At 42.1% G+C, this 15,475-nt stretch overlaps 1 protein-coding gene across 1 annotated transcript in view; it reads left to right on the top strand.

Annotated features, from left to right (window-relative positions):
* Positions 1 to 15,070, top strand: part of LOC148474890 (uncharacterized) — an 86,260-nt gene extending 71,190 nt beyond the window's left edge. Inside the window, exons 4-6 of the mRNA XM_088458023.1 lie at positions 4,385 to 4,660; positions 9,751 to 9,777; positions 14,789 to 15,070. Coding sequence (XP_088314149.1) covers positions 4,385 to 4,660; positions 9,751 to 9,777; positions 14,789 to 14,961 — 476 coding nt within the window. The 3' untranslated portion in view covers positions 14,962 to 15,070. The remainder of the gene's footprint in view (positions 1 to 4,384; positions 4,661 to 9,750; positions 9,778 to 14,788) is intronic.
* Positions 15,071 to 15,475: the final 405 nt, after the last annotated feature.

Below are 15,475 nucleotides of genomic sequence, written 5' to 3'. Positions count from 1 at the left end.
AGAGGTAGGATCCACTCTGTAGTTTCCTGACTAGTTTCTGTGTCAGACACATCCCTCAAAGCAACGATGTCTCCTGTATTATACCACAGAGCAGAATTTATTTACACCATTATGACCCCACTTTCATAAAAAAGTAGAACTGTGATTTCTTTGTCGTAATGTTACACCACAATCACCTGCTCCCCTGACAACTTTACTTATCTCTAACACCCACTAAGGATACCTTTATAAAAGGAAATATACAGTATATGAGCTATGCGCACTCAAAATGACCTCAATACGATTTGGTTTTCCGGCTGTATTGTGAGTTACGCAAAACTTAAGATATGTGCAACTTACGATGTCCAGTGTTAAAATGCACCATCATCATCGTCATCATCGTTATTGTCAACAACACCAACAAAGCAGAACCTTGCACCTAGCCAATTGGAAACGCAATGATATGCCTTATTAACGTTGAATATTCAAAGATACTTGTCAGTAAAAATCATTAATTGAAGCCAACACAAATATTTCACAATTTTCCTCTTGAAAGCATAAACTGTAGTCTATGTAAAATTAAATATATATTTTATAGTACAGTGATTATAGAAAATAATAGCTACATTGAATAACAGGTCATACAAATATAAGGGGCCTGGCTGACTTACATCTCCATGCTCTTATTCTACTGAACTTAAACATGAATGCCCCCATTCACCTGTGTAAATTAGTGAACTGCAACTGTAAGATAATCTCACTGTGATACCCACCTTCAGTGTCCAATGGTTCGAGGAGGTTCAATCAATCACAACAGGTGTTTCCTCTTCCTTCCATGGCTGAGGGATGAAGGTAACCTGACCCCAGGCCCACTAAACACACAGGTTTTATATAAACTTTCTTTATTTAAATAGCCGCTGTTGGAGACCAAGGTAGCAATTTAGACCATCAGATAGAGTTGTACAGCTGTAAATATACTATATATAAATAATAGCCTTAGGTGAATATGGCTACTGGAACCTGCTTTTATAACATAAGCACTGTCCCTTGTTTATGAAGGAAAGTCTCTTTCTATAACCAAAGAGCTTACTATAAATTATTACACTGTTCTTCTGTGTAATAGCTGGGACTCCGCTGTAACAGTAGCACTTGGGCATTATACTTCTAAACGCACTGAGTCTGCATTATGTCCGGTTAGGTATTTAGATCTGCATACTGTAGGTTCTGTCTCCTTCTTTCTTTTTAGTATCACCCTTTCATGACTAAAAGGAGCCTGCAGAGGTGACTGGTTCTGCACTGTCCCTTTTATAACTTTCTCTATAAACTTTGTCCGGATTGTGAGGAGCTGTGAGTGTGACAGGTGCTGGGTAATGTGGTGACTACACCCTGATGCCCCATATACCTGCTCTCCTTACAGGTTCATAGGAACTCTCCCAGCCCTGGTCTACCCCAGGTTCCTCCTATCCGCTCAGTCTCTCAGGACCGCCTCCGACTTTACCCAGCTTAGGGGAGGTGCAGCTCCAGGTGCCTCCTTCACTGCCAGCCACAAAGGGGAGGCCAGGATAAAGTTTCTGTATCAGCCTCTGCCATCCCCAATTTGCCTCCTCACTACATAGCTCAGCTCTCCAGGACAGTTTTCTGCCCTGACCAACTGCCACTCTCTTCCAACTGTCACATGTCTGACCACCTGACACTGCTCATGTGACCTGCTCCCGGCCTCTTGAGCAGCTGCAGAGGCTGCTGGGAATTGCGGTCTGCCTTTGTAATGTCATAGCACAATGCACAGTGGCATCAAGGATGTAAATGTAACGCAGTATGACAAATATTTTGGAAAGTTTCTTTTGTAGGTGCTGAAAATGGGCTTACATCACAACTTTAAATCAGTCAAACTAAACATTTGAGCATTGATGTCTATATACATTTCGCAGTATTTAGTTCATTATATATTTCAAGTAGATCTGATTAACTTTGTCCATATTTGGTCTGAGTGCTTTTTATGCTGTATTCACCCTACAACATTTGTTACCTGTATTTAAAAACATATTTAATTTGGTACAGAAGGTTAAACCTATACAAGAATCGGTTCTGCAGCCATTTGCCCTCACATCATAGCTAATCCTTCACTGATTATATTTAGTGATATCTGAAATCTTCTCTGAAATTAACCATAATAAACTGACAATAATTAAAGGTCAACTCAATCCAGACATTTCTATGTACAATTACTGATACACGTAAAATACAATGTCAGACCGTACTTTGCATTTGCACTGTGGCTTTGTGTAAAGTGTGGTTAGTTCATTACTTACTTCCTTTGCAGGACAGAGCAAAAATAAAATAAAATAAGTAACAAATAGCTGAGACGTAGCTGAGACAACAATAAAGAAAATGTCATGAAATCATATTTCATTTTTTTTCAGACCACTTTTGATCTTGTCGCTATATTTAAACCCTTAAATCTAAGTATAGATGACACGTAATTTTTTAGGAGATATAAATCTTTAGCAGCTGTGTATTCAGAATGATAAAAAGAATAGAAGTTACTCTAAAACCGATCATACTGCCAATAATATACAACTTACAAATGTCTGTGTGTTTAGCAAATGATTTTGTGGTCACAATTAGGAAAAATCAGATATAAAATGTTTTATTGACATTTTACGGTATCATTTGTCCATTAATTGCTCAGATTTGTTCTTCCCTGCTTAAACTAAAATTTTAAAATGTAACTCTTCATGTTCTGGATTCATTATACTACTGGTAAGGACACTGTATGCATCCCAACATTTAGTGAGTCAGATACAGGGCGCGGCCACATTACAATAAGGGATTAATTGTCATATTCACAGCGGATTAGATGCTGTCAGATCAGAATTTTCACTGGCAGGGTTGAGGCACAGAGACTAATAAACCCCCTTCAGGGTGGGATGGGTTTTGGTGCCGGTAATCCGCAGGATGCCTCCCTCTAGCTGCCAACTGGAGGTGACTGTGTGGGGGTGTAACAGGAGCGAGGTACAGAAACAGCAGACTATAATGTAGCCAGGAGGTCTGAGGTTAGGGTCACAGGCAAAGTAACATTACGGTAAGACAAGCCGAGACCAGCGGCACAGGGAGGTAGCAGCATCATTGTCAGGGGAAGTCCGGTACCCAGGCAGGAGATACAACAGAGACGTGAGAAAAGTAATGCGGCTTTAGTCTATAAATACTGATAAAACAATAGGTGACCAGGCGCTAATATACAAAGCAGAAGAAATAAAAACTAAATATCACAGAATAGTTGAAATACTGTATGATGCTGAATTGTACTATAGCTGCAAATCCCAAATGCCACTGTCTATACTCACAAAACAATATGCAACAAAAATAACCAATTGTTGAACTGCGCTAGTGATACATTTTTATGTGGTTTTTATATAAAGATATTATTTATATTTAAATAATTTTGACCTGTCTTGCATGTGTTCTGCCACATTATACTGTATTTCACCTGCGCAGCCCCACAATTGGTATACTTTTTTTTTACTTAATACTACGGCACTGAATAGTGCTCAGAGCATTCCTTATGCACCAACGTGACATCACGTCTACATGCGCCTTTCCTTAAGGCTAGGGAGAAGCGATGTGCGTCCATATTGTAGATATCGCTGGTACTAGTGCGCCAGAATCCACCCGCATTCCTGCTGGAGAGACACGGTCACCGGGCAGGCTACTGAGCTAGAGGGCAGGCTGCCAGGAACCCCTGCTGGACCATTTATCTTGGCCATTTTGTGACAATGGTGGGAACATGACCACATTATATTGGGACTCTGCATTATTTCTCCCCTTATGCCTATTCACACCCCTCCAACAACCCATTGGCTATAATGCAGAGCAGCAGTGGCAGGGACATATCTCCCTAATGTTTTGCCCTGTCACTATTATGCAGTACTGAAATAGGGGCAGTTGGGAGGGATGTATGGTAATGACGTCTAGACGAGGACATGCATCTGCCAGCACCATGCATTGCAATAACGGCATAAATACTATGTGACACACTGTTCATATCATGTATCATGTGTGCGTTGGCCAGTGTGTACCAGTTATATGTCTGGGAACGACGTCATTCACAGACATGTACGTCGGCTTTGCAGCACAGCCAATGGCAGATATCTTTCAAGTGTGCACCCACCTTATACGGCCACCTCAAATATCTCATAGCATTGATATGAAGCCTGATATACAGAACATTAGTACATAGTGTTAGACATTTGCCATTGAAGTGAAAAGTGACAAGTTATGGACAGTAGGGGGAGGAAAACTACAGGAATTACAGAGGGATCGATGTTCCAAACGATGATAGCAAACTGGGATAAATATTATTATCTTAATATAGTAATTACATTGTTTTTTTTTATCCTACTGAAAGAAAACCTAGAAGCATATATCAATGGCACAGATCTCATTTGTAAAATTGAAGTACATAAAGTGGAACATGTGAAGCTGGTTTTGGAATTTGCTGGGAATCAGTATATGGACAATGTTCATGGGCTACTGCCAAAGCCAAGTCATTCATATTGGATTGCCAATCATCTGTATGGTGGGACCACACGATGCCAACCCCAACAGAACCTTACCTTCTCCTGCCTGCTCCAGTACATGGGGGAAAGCCTTCTGAATCATAGTGTGGATGTTACTTGTGCAGGTACAGTATGTTACTGTGTGACATATACACAATGACTCTGATATGTACATTTCTGACTATAGATAACTACAAATTGTTACTACTGTACTCTGATTGTTCCAGTTTATTTGATTTTATTTATAAAATTAATTGAGATGAGCGGTTCGGTTTTGCTGAAAACAGATCACACCCAAATTTATGTACATCTCTTAATTAGGTCCTCTGTGTAGTGTTATTATACCTAGGGGCCTATTCATCATTACCTAAATGCGCCATTACACATGCAGGAATGCTAAAATCCGCATTAATTTTTAGGGGTCCGATAGGACCATCTAATATTCATCAAACTCCGTAAACTTTTAGAGTTTGCTTGCGAGAACTTCCGATGATTCTGGTCCTCGGAGCAACGCTCCTTCCTATGGGTAGGAGGTCCGAGTTTGTGAGTAGGGATCCCTCGGCCCCCTCCTCACAGTGTACCCAGCAGGTCACGCATGTGTAGAAGCCAGCAATGGGGAGGTAAGTAATGCTGAAATAGCAGTTTTATTAATCGTATGGACATCTGCTTTTCGGAGCGCCTGTCCCCGCACTGGGACAATGCTGAATTACTCCGGTGATAAGTATCCACTGCGGCGAGTTGGATACTTAATCATCTGGCTCCCGATGATGAATAGGACCATAAAGAGGGAAACTCTCCCACCTTAGATAAAGCCTTCAAAAAATACATGTTAATAACTACTCAGCAGAAATGTTCTTTGACCTAATTCCCATAAACAGATTTCTAATTTCTAATCATAATGACACTTTATCTGATGGCTTCTGTTGGAACGTGGCCAAACTGCAACAACATACCCGTAGTACTAGACCATGACTGTGTAGTGTGTAACTTTCTATGTGAGGTATAAGATTAGTGATGCTGACATCCTGAATCATATTGTTTTGTATATGATTCACTCATTTCGCACCAGTGCAAAATAAAACCATTGTTAATATTTGTGCCACTTAAATACCCATTTCTTTGCCCATACTTTTAATTATGTTGCCAGCTGGGAGCTGTGAGCAAAGCACAGGATCACACAGAGTCCTTGGCACAGACTATTGTCCCAAAACCTAACCCTCATCCTAACCCTAAACCTAACCCTCATCCTAACCCTAACCCTCACCGTAACCCTAACCCTCATTCTAACCCTCACCCTAACTCTAAACCTCATCCTAATCTTTTTCCTAACCCTAATCCTAACCCTAAACCTAACTCTCATCCTAACCCTTAACCTAACCTTCGTACTAACAATAACCCTCATCCTAACCATCATCCTAACCCTAAACCTAACCTTCATCCTAACCAACATACTAACCATAACTCTCATCCTAACCCTAAACCTAACCCTCACCGTAACCCTAACTCTCATTCTAACCCTCACCCTAACTCTCATCCTAACTCTTAACCTAACCTTCGTGCTAACCATAACCCTCATCCTAACCCTAAACTTAACCCTCATCCTAACCATCATCCTAACCCTAAACCTAACCTTCATTCTAACCAACATACTAACCATAACTCTCATCCTAACCCTAAACTTAACCCTCATCCTAACCATCATCCTAACCCTAAACCTAACCCTAATTCTCACCCTCATCGTAACCCAAACCCTCACTGAAACCCTAACCCTAACCCTCATCCTAACCCTCATCCTAACCTTCATACTAACCATATATCTCATCTTAACCCTAAACATCACATCATTCTTGCATCTTTTGTTTTATATATATTTATAATTTACTATTATATCCTTTTTATATCAGTCTATTTCTATCTGAGCATTCTGGTCCATGCGCAAGGGTCTTACATGGCCTATATACACTAAGATTTCTATTTTTAGTTTTTTTGGCTATGACTAAGGCTGTAGGACTACGTAGCTAAGCACTTGAGCGCTAATTGGTGTATCCATATCAGCTCCTTCATATCAACATCATAACTATGAAAATTCTGGTGTTGACATTATAGAGGAGTCATATGCAGTGCTTAAAGAGGTCATAGAAAAGTGGTGGAATTCACCCCCCCACCACCACCCTGGCAGTTCTATAATAAAGGGACAGCGCACGCTGGAATTAAGGGGCGTGGTCTAAAAAGAAAGGGGCGTGGTCACACAATAGTATTTCCAATTCCAAAGATACATCACACAGTGCACAATCTTATTCACATTACACCACATAGTAGAGTCCCTTATTCATGTTATGACACACAGCAGTGCCCATTATACACAATGTCCACAGTAGTAGTGCCCCTATTACACATAATGTCCAAAGCAGTGGTTACCCTTATGCACTGCCCCCAGTAGTGGTGCCCCATATGCAGTGCCCACAGTAGTAATGCCCCCTGCAGTAATTTCCCCTGTAGTTATGCCTCCAATAGAAATGTCCCCTGCAGTAATGCCCCCTGCATCAATGCCCCCTTGCAGGAGAAGTATTCCCCCCTGTAGTAATCCCCCCCAATAGAAATTTCCCTGCAGTAATGCCCCCAGTGGTAATGTCCCCTGCAGTAATGCCCCCTGTAGTAGTGTCCCCAGTGGTAATGCCCCCTGCATTAATGCCCCCAATAAAAATGCCCCCTTTAGAAGTTATTATTATTATTATTATTATTATTATTATTATTATTATTATTATTACACAGTACATAGACAAATAGGTTGACTAACAGTGACTTACATAACAATACAATACAATACAGGACATGGATAATATACATTGCTTACATTCGCGCCCATATCACCCAGATAAGCAACCAAGTGTTAGGTGCCCTAGTGGGGAGTAAGAAGTAGATGAAAGTAAAGTAAGGAGAAGCACAAGAGGGTAGAGGGCCCTGCTCATAAGAGCTTACATTCTAAAGGGGAGGGGCAGACAAATAGGGGTGACACAGATGGGGAAGATGGGGAGGAAGGGGCATGTAGCAAGGAGTTAGGATGAGAGCTGGAAGGCTGTGATGAAGTAGGAGGGTCTTGAGAGCCCATTTGAAGGATTGTAGAGAGATGGAGAGTCTGATGGTGAGAGGGAGAGAGTTCCAGAGGTGGGGAGCAGCGCGGGCAAAGTCTTGGTGGCGGGAGTGGGGGGAAGTAATCAAAAGTTATGCCCCATTTAGAAGTAATGCCCCCTGTAGTAATGGCCCCTGTAGTAATGCCTCCAATAGTAATGCCCCCTATAGAAGTAAAAGTGTTCCTGATGTTTACGCTGATGCACGCCATCGGATGGATATGAGAAGGCAGCAGTGGGCGTCCCTATGCACGATTAAGCTTTGGAAGGACGCTGGAGGTAAGAGAGGGAAAGTTTTAGGGTCAGACTATATGGTGCTTATCCCGAAAAAATAATTATCTATGTGTATGACCAACGTCCCCTAATTATCCAACTTGGAGCTTAAACATTACTTCTGTCTTTAAACATATTGCATCTGGGTGACACAGACACACATTAGCGATACAAGTGCTCATTCTTCATATTTGTTTGAAGCCTTTGGAAGACAGAAGCATATTGTGCAGTAGCGATTATATTAGTATAAATCTAGGAATCAGACTCTATGTCCTGCTGAAATCTATGAGCTTTGTCTAATCAGGATCACTTACAGTAAATGCAGATTTCCTTGTTATAGCACTATGCTGTATGATGTAAACAGAAACAATAAAAGTAATAATAATAATAATAATAATAATAATAATAATAATAATAATTAATATGTTTAAGTGAAATAGAGGGGTCAATCCTATTAGGTGTGAATTGTGAGTAGTGGGTTTGTTTCCTGAAACTCGCACAATTCGCATTGATGCGCGCTCCTGAGAATTCTCTAATCCAATTAAGAATGTCTAGTCACACTACTCACAGCGGAGGGGTGAGGCGAAGTGACTGCCAAATGAGATGTGCGAGAAATGCATGAAAAAGTGAGGAGACCATCCTGGACCCTCCCAAAATGGACAATTCCGTTAGCAGGACGGTATAGACGGCTGTTTGTGGCCATTAGGAAGTTACTGTAGGTTTTCAAATGGTGTCAAATGGCTGATTTGTGTTTTTTTTTTAAATCCAAGAAAATTATAAACAAACTTTTTTCCATTTAATCTCAAATGAATTAAACGAAAAATGCCAAAAAAAGTAGGAGAAAAAGGTGATTTGAGGGCACTTTGAAATTTAAAAAAAAAAAAGATAAAAAAAAAAATTATTTTTCAATTAACAAAATATTGTAATTAAACTTGGGGTGCCTAAACTAACGAAAAAGTAGATTTTGGGGTAATTTGAGGGCAATTTTTTTTACCTAAAAAAATCATATGTAATTATTGGACTAATTAAGCTAATTAGAAACTTCCAATTGCCCAATTAGTCATTAGGGGGGAGGTTTCCAAGGAGTTCAGCACAGTGGGCCTGATTCAGAGGCGCTCGCAAATAGTGAGCGCTCGCTCTGAATCAGGGTGTCCGTTTTTATTTTTTTAACCCGGCCTCCTGGCCGCTCACTAAGCTGTGCGTAGCCACACACAGCTTTAGTAGGCAGCCAGGTGATGGTCGCGATTTTCGAGACCATCGGGCTTGCGACAAGACACTTGTGGTAGGGTCTCGCTCTCGCAAGCCCCAGTAAGCTTCCTGCTCTAATAGAGAAGGAAGCTCACTACTGACATCACTGACATCACTGACATCACTTCAGGAACGCCTCTTTGTCCAGCCACCCCCCCCGCCTACAAAACAGCTGCCCCGTTTGTAGCTAGCCCCGGAGCAAGTGAATTTCTCTCTCGCTACAGGGCTTGTGCACGCACACGGCAAGCGCGCATAGCCCCACCATCGACCTGCTTGCGGGTGCATAGTGCTCGTGAGCAGGTCTGAATGAGGCCCAGTGTCCCGCCATTTTTAACTTAAAATAAAGATTTTCCTTTCCATCTCTCACCCTCAGGGAGTTACGTATGGGAAAATGCTTATTCAGTCTGACTGATTCAGTGCGAGTTGCTAATTGGATTGCAAAATTAATTTTCTATGCGAATTCGAAGAGAAAATAACAACTCGCACCTCGCAATTCGCACCTAGTAGGATTGACCCCAGAGAATGCAAATGCATACTTACATAATTGTTCTCTCTATGCATTATAGATGGATTCAACAGCTCGAGCATCCAAGGTAAGACACAGTCAAAATGGGATATATAATTAAAAAACAAGGTATATGTATATAATCATTATTATCCTTTATTTTTATGGTGCCACAAGGGTTCTGCAGCGTAAAACATAAAACAGTGACTTATAGTAAAAAACACGAAGTACAAGGACATGGCGTATACACATTGCTGCATCCGCCATCATAACACTTATATAAGCCGCCGGGCGGCAGTAAGCAGGGGATAGGGGCTGTTATAGAGAGTAGGTGATAATGTAAGGAATGGAAAGGAGAAGCATATGAGGAAGAGGGCCCTGCTCGTGACAGCTTATATTCTAAAGGGGATGGAGGAGAGGAGCGGAGACAGGGAGAGGAGGGAGGCAGCAGGGCTTAGTGGTGGGGTATTAGGACCATGGTGGAGGAGATGAGAATGACAAATGAGGAAGAGGAGAGGTGGGGGAGGGAAACAGAGGGTAGAAGAGAGACAGAGTAGGGGAGAGGGTTGATGAAAACTATGGTGGAAACGTGGGTGGAGTAAAACATTATGTAAACACTGAGGGCAAGATGTAATAGGGTCCAAGTTTTCTGTGTGAGACAAATTCTGACTTTTTCGCACATTTAAATATCCGAGTTTGTTCACAAATTGTCAAGTGTAATAGCCCCAAACTTATGAGTTCTAGGCTATTACATTGTGCCAGTGTATGTGAGTTTATTTCCATGAAAACACGGACCTTGTGTTGTGACTAACATTAAAGGGTCCAGGTTATACAAAAGTCTTCTCAGATCACTGAGATCCTTGGAGGCTTCTGTGTGTAACAAAAAAAAAAAGGTAAAAAACCCCCATCAACATGGGGGTTCCCCCTAAAAGCATAACCAGCCTATGTTGAGCCTCTACTGGTTCTTAAAATACAGGGGAAAAATGCGTAGGGTACCCCTGTATTTTAAGAACCAGCACCAGGCTCTGCTGAACAGGTTGGGGTTGAGAAAATATGTTGAAAAAATTACTTAGGGATCCCCTGTATTTTCATCAACCAGCACCAAGCTCAGTGAGCCAGTCCTGGTTGTGGAATGAGTAGACATCCCTTGTAGTGCCTGCAACCAGCACCGGTACCCCGGCCAAAACATTGCCACCTGACCACTAGTCAGCCCAGGCTGGGGATCCCTGGGGAGGTGGGGACCCTCCCAATAATGAGGTTCTCCCTCTTCAGGGCATCCCTAGCCTGGGCGGAGGGTGCCGGGTTGATTGTGTAATAAAAATAGAATGATTAATGTTGTCTTTTACAGGAGAAACAAAGGTCCCAGCAATCCTCCCCTGCATGCTGGTACTTTCTGAACCACAAGTACCAGCATGTGGGACATTAAGGGCCCGCTGGTACTTCTAGTTCACCTGCAAAATAAATATTAAAATAAAGACAAGACTCACATACTGTGAAAGTATAATTTTATTAAAACATACATGCAGACGCACATTCATACTCACATTCACGCAAACTCACCTAGAATCTCTGTAGCCATTGATATACAATTGTCTAGTAGCATCCACGATACCTGTAAAAAAAGAAAAAATCCCACACTCACCTTTTCCTAGCTTAGATCACATCCTCTTCATTCCAAGTAGGATCCAAGGGGTTAAAAACAAAAAAGGTATACCTGATCCAAGGTGGACATAAGAGTGTGCAGACAGTAATAGTGTGCAGTCAGTAATAGTGTGCAGGCAGTAATAGTGTGCAGGCAGTAATAGTGTGCAGACAGTAATAGTGTGCAGTCAGTAACAGTGTGCAGACAGTAATAGTGTGCAGTCAGTAATAGTGTGCAGTCGGTAATAGTGTGCAGACAGTAATAGTGTGCAGTCAGTTTAAGTTTATAGGCAGTGATAGTGTGCAGTCAGTAATAGTGTGCAGTCAGTAATAGTGTGCAGGCAGTAATTGTGTGCAGTCAGTAAAAGTGTTTGCAGTCAGTAATAGTGTGCAGTCAGTAATAATGTGCATCAGTAATAGTGTGCAATCAGTATTAGTGTGCAGTCAGTAATAGTGTGCAGTCAGTAATAGTGTGCAGTCAGAAATAGTGTGCAGTCAGTAATAGTGTGCAGTCAGTAAAAGTGTTTGCAGTCAGTAATAGTGTGCAGTCAGTAATAGTGTGCAGGCAGTAATAGTGTGCAGGCAGTAAGAAAAAGGGTGCAGGCAGTAATAGTGTAAAGTCAGTAACAGTGTGCAATCAGCAATAGTGTGCAGTCAGTAATAGTGTGCAGACAGTAATAGTGTGCAATCAGTAATAGTGTGCAGGCAGAAATAGCGTGCAGGCAGTAATAGTGTGTAATCAGTAATAGTGTGCAGTCAGTAACAGTGTGAAGGCAGCAATAGTGTGCAGGCAGTAATAGTGTGCAATCAGTAATAGTGTGCAGTCAGTAATAGTGTGCAGTCAGTAAAAGTGTGCAGTCAGTAATAGTGTGCAGGCAGTAATAGTGAGCAGTCAGTAATAGTGTGCAGTCAGTAATAGTGTGCAGGCAGTAATAGTGAGCAGTCAGTAATAGGGTGCAGTCAGTAATAGTGTGCTGTCATTAAAAGTGTGCAGTCAGTAATAGTGAGCAGGCAGTATTAGCGAGCAGGCAGTAATAGTGTGCAGACCATAATAGTGTGCAGTCAGTAATAGTGAGCAGTCAGTAATAGTGTGCAGGCAGTAATAGTAAGCAGGCAGTAATAGTGAGCAGTCAGTAATAGTGTGCAATCAGTAATAGTGTGCAGTCAGTAATAGTGTGCAGACAGTAATAGTGTGCAGGCAGTAATAGTGAGCAGTCAGTAATAGTGTGCAGTCAGTAATAGTGTGCAATCAGTAATAGTGTGCAGGCAGTAATAGTGTGCAGGCAGTAATAGTGTACAGGCAGTAATAGTGTGCAGACAGTAATAGTGTGCAGACAGTAATAGTGTGCAGGCAGTAATAGTGTGCAGGCAGTAATAGTGAGCAATCAGTAATAGTGTGCAGGCTGTAATAGTGTACAGAAAGTAATAGTTTACAGTCAGTAATAGTGTACAGTCAGTAATAGTGTGCAGTCAGTAATAGTGTGCAATCAGTAATAGTGTGCAGACAGTAATAGTGTGCAGGCTGTAATAGTTTGCAGTCAGTAATAGTGTGCAGTCAGTAATAGTGTGCAGGCTGTAATAGTGAGCAGTCAGTAATAGTGTGCAGGCAGTTATAGTGTGCAGGCAGTAATAGTGTACAGAAAGTAATAGTGTGCAGGCAGTAATAGTGAATGAGTTAAACAGTCACACTCTATTACATTGGACCGACTTGTTTCCTTACAATGGCGAAAAATGTGGATGAGAGTTGTGGGGATGTGAGAGACGTGTGAGTTTGCATAGAGTGAGTTCTGAAAATGTGCGAGTATACTGTAGCTCTATACGTACTCATTTTCCAAACACACCCTATTACATCTCGCCCTGAGTGTATATATGGTACAGTATACAGTATGTGTATATATATATATATATATATATATATATATGTATGAAATAAAGAGAGCGGGAAGAGGAAAGAGTGTTATTGGGCCTGATTCACATGTTCACGCTGCTGCTTCCATGTTTGTTGCTGGGGTCATAGTGTGATAATATGGAAATGCTGCTGCGAGCCCAGAATTTTTCCCATGTGCGCAGTTGCAAATAATCATTCAACAATGTGACTATCTGCATCTATTTGCTGTCAGCTATAACCTGAAAGATCAGTACCGACGCCATTTACAGCTGCAAAAAACAGCCGACATCCTTGAAGGCTTCTGTGTGTAAAAATAAATAATAAAATGTAAACATGGGGCTCATCCCCCCTAATAGCATAACCATTTGCAGCTGAAGCTGACAGATAATAAAGAGTCTTTTTTTACAGCAACACGACGATAATGTTCCTCAGTTACTGTCGGTTTTGGTTCAGAATCAAAAAACGATGTCTAGTAAATGTACTCCTAAGTGTCTGTGTATGCTACCACATTCAGCCAAATGCCCGCAACACTCCCATAAGGTGCCCATAAGACGGACCATCTCCTTGTACCTGAATATCCACCTCCCAGTCACTGCCCAGGAATGACTAATACATTCAATGTTTTCCTCCTCCGTGTGTGCATCTGAAATCGCAACTGCGACTCTGTACGAACACAATCAGGACACGTGCGCGGTGCGACTTAGACGCATGCACAGTAACAAAACATAGCACAACCGACATTGTCATAGTGACTCTGAATCAGCCCCTTTTGCTGATGTTATTCTCATTTGTATATAATGATTTCCTCCACTGATCATAGGAGCTCATTCAGACCCGCTCGCTAGATGCGTGCGCTCGCACCCAGCGTATGCAAATCCGGCACACACACAGCAAGGCAGGCGATCGCACGGCGAGGCATAAGCACGCCCACTTTGTCCTTTTCATGCGATCACATTGTGTATGCAGACGCCCACTAGCCTGTCCTAAGATGTCCACTTGCGCACGTCATCTCCAGGAAGTATATGAAACTATCAGTACATTGAGCACTGATCGCTGCACTTGAGGTTGTGAAATACAACCAGGTAACATGTACTATCATGCAGCCTGTTAATTAGGCATGCCTCTTAAACGGCGTTAAGACGCTCAGGCACGCCTGCGTTCGCACCTCCACTCCCCCGTTTCTAGTGGCCTGCCCCTGTTACCACCCACAAATGGCTTCTCCTGTCACTCACTCTGCTGGACTGTCTATGCGCAGCGAGCGAACGCTTCCTGATCTCTTGCACTGGTTTGCGCATGCGCACACAGAAAGCGACAAATCGGCCAGCTACAAGCGAAAGCATCCTAGCGAGCTAGTCTGAATCAGCTCCATAGTTCCTCACTTCGTACAATCACCGGATATGTTGTGCAATCTGGCTAAATTATTAGTGCCAATTTTTCATAAGAGAAATGGTCTCAGCAGAACCTCACTAAAGGGAAACTCTTCCCAATTGGAGAATATAAAAATTGTAAAATTTTGAGTCAGAATTTGCCAGTAATTATGTTTTTCGTTTCATTTTTCGTGTACTGACAGCGCCGGGTCACCCCATGTTCCTCTACAGCCTTCTCCTGGGAAACTCACTTGTGATCCTGCTCATCATTCTTCTGTTCTTCTTACTGGAAAAGATGAGGGGGCGAAGTAGAAGAAACAAAGTCACCATACCAGAACCAGCCATCTCCAAGTACCACAAACATCGGCAACCTTAAGTGAAACTACAAAGCTTAAAGAGTTAAATTAAATATTTATTTGGTGCTACGTAGCCCAGATTGGTGACTGTTACACTTCTACTGAGTTATATAGTGGTTTAGAGTCATTTTAAAGCAGGTTATTCTACACCAGATGCTTACAGCAAAACATCTCGGTCTCCAATCAGCCCCAATGGTCTGTCCATGTCAGTGCGCACACCCGGGAGCCGCTTCCACAAACTAAAAGTGGATCTCAATGTGTGGAAAGGGGAACAATCCATATAAGGTTCTGCATGTTTTAGGTTTATTAATGCCTGAAATAAACAATCAGAGACTGTTACAGTATATTATGTATCACTTTGTGTGTGTGATGCTTTTCTTATATTGCTCAGAGTACAATGTGCCATTGTCGGACTGGGGCACAAAGGACCCACCGGAGGTATGCAGTGCTAGGGGCCCATGCTTAAGGGGTGTGGTCAGCCACCAGAGGGGGTGTGGTCAGGCACCAGAGGAGGTGTGGTCAGCCACCAGAGGA

The sequence above is a fragment of the Taudactylus pleione genome, unplaced genomic scaffold (assembly GCF_031769625.1).
Source record: "Taudactylus pleione unplaced genomic scaffold, aTauple2 ptg000802l, whole genome shotgun sequence".
In the NCBI taxonomy this organism is placed as follows: domain Eukaryota; kingdom Metazoa; phylum Chordata; class Amphibia; order Anura; family Myobatrachidae; genus Taudactylus; species Taudactylus pleione.
This window is presented reverse-complemented; position numbering and strand designations above follow the sequence as displayed.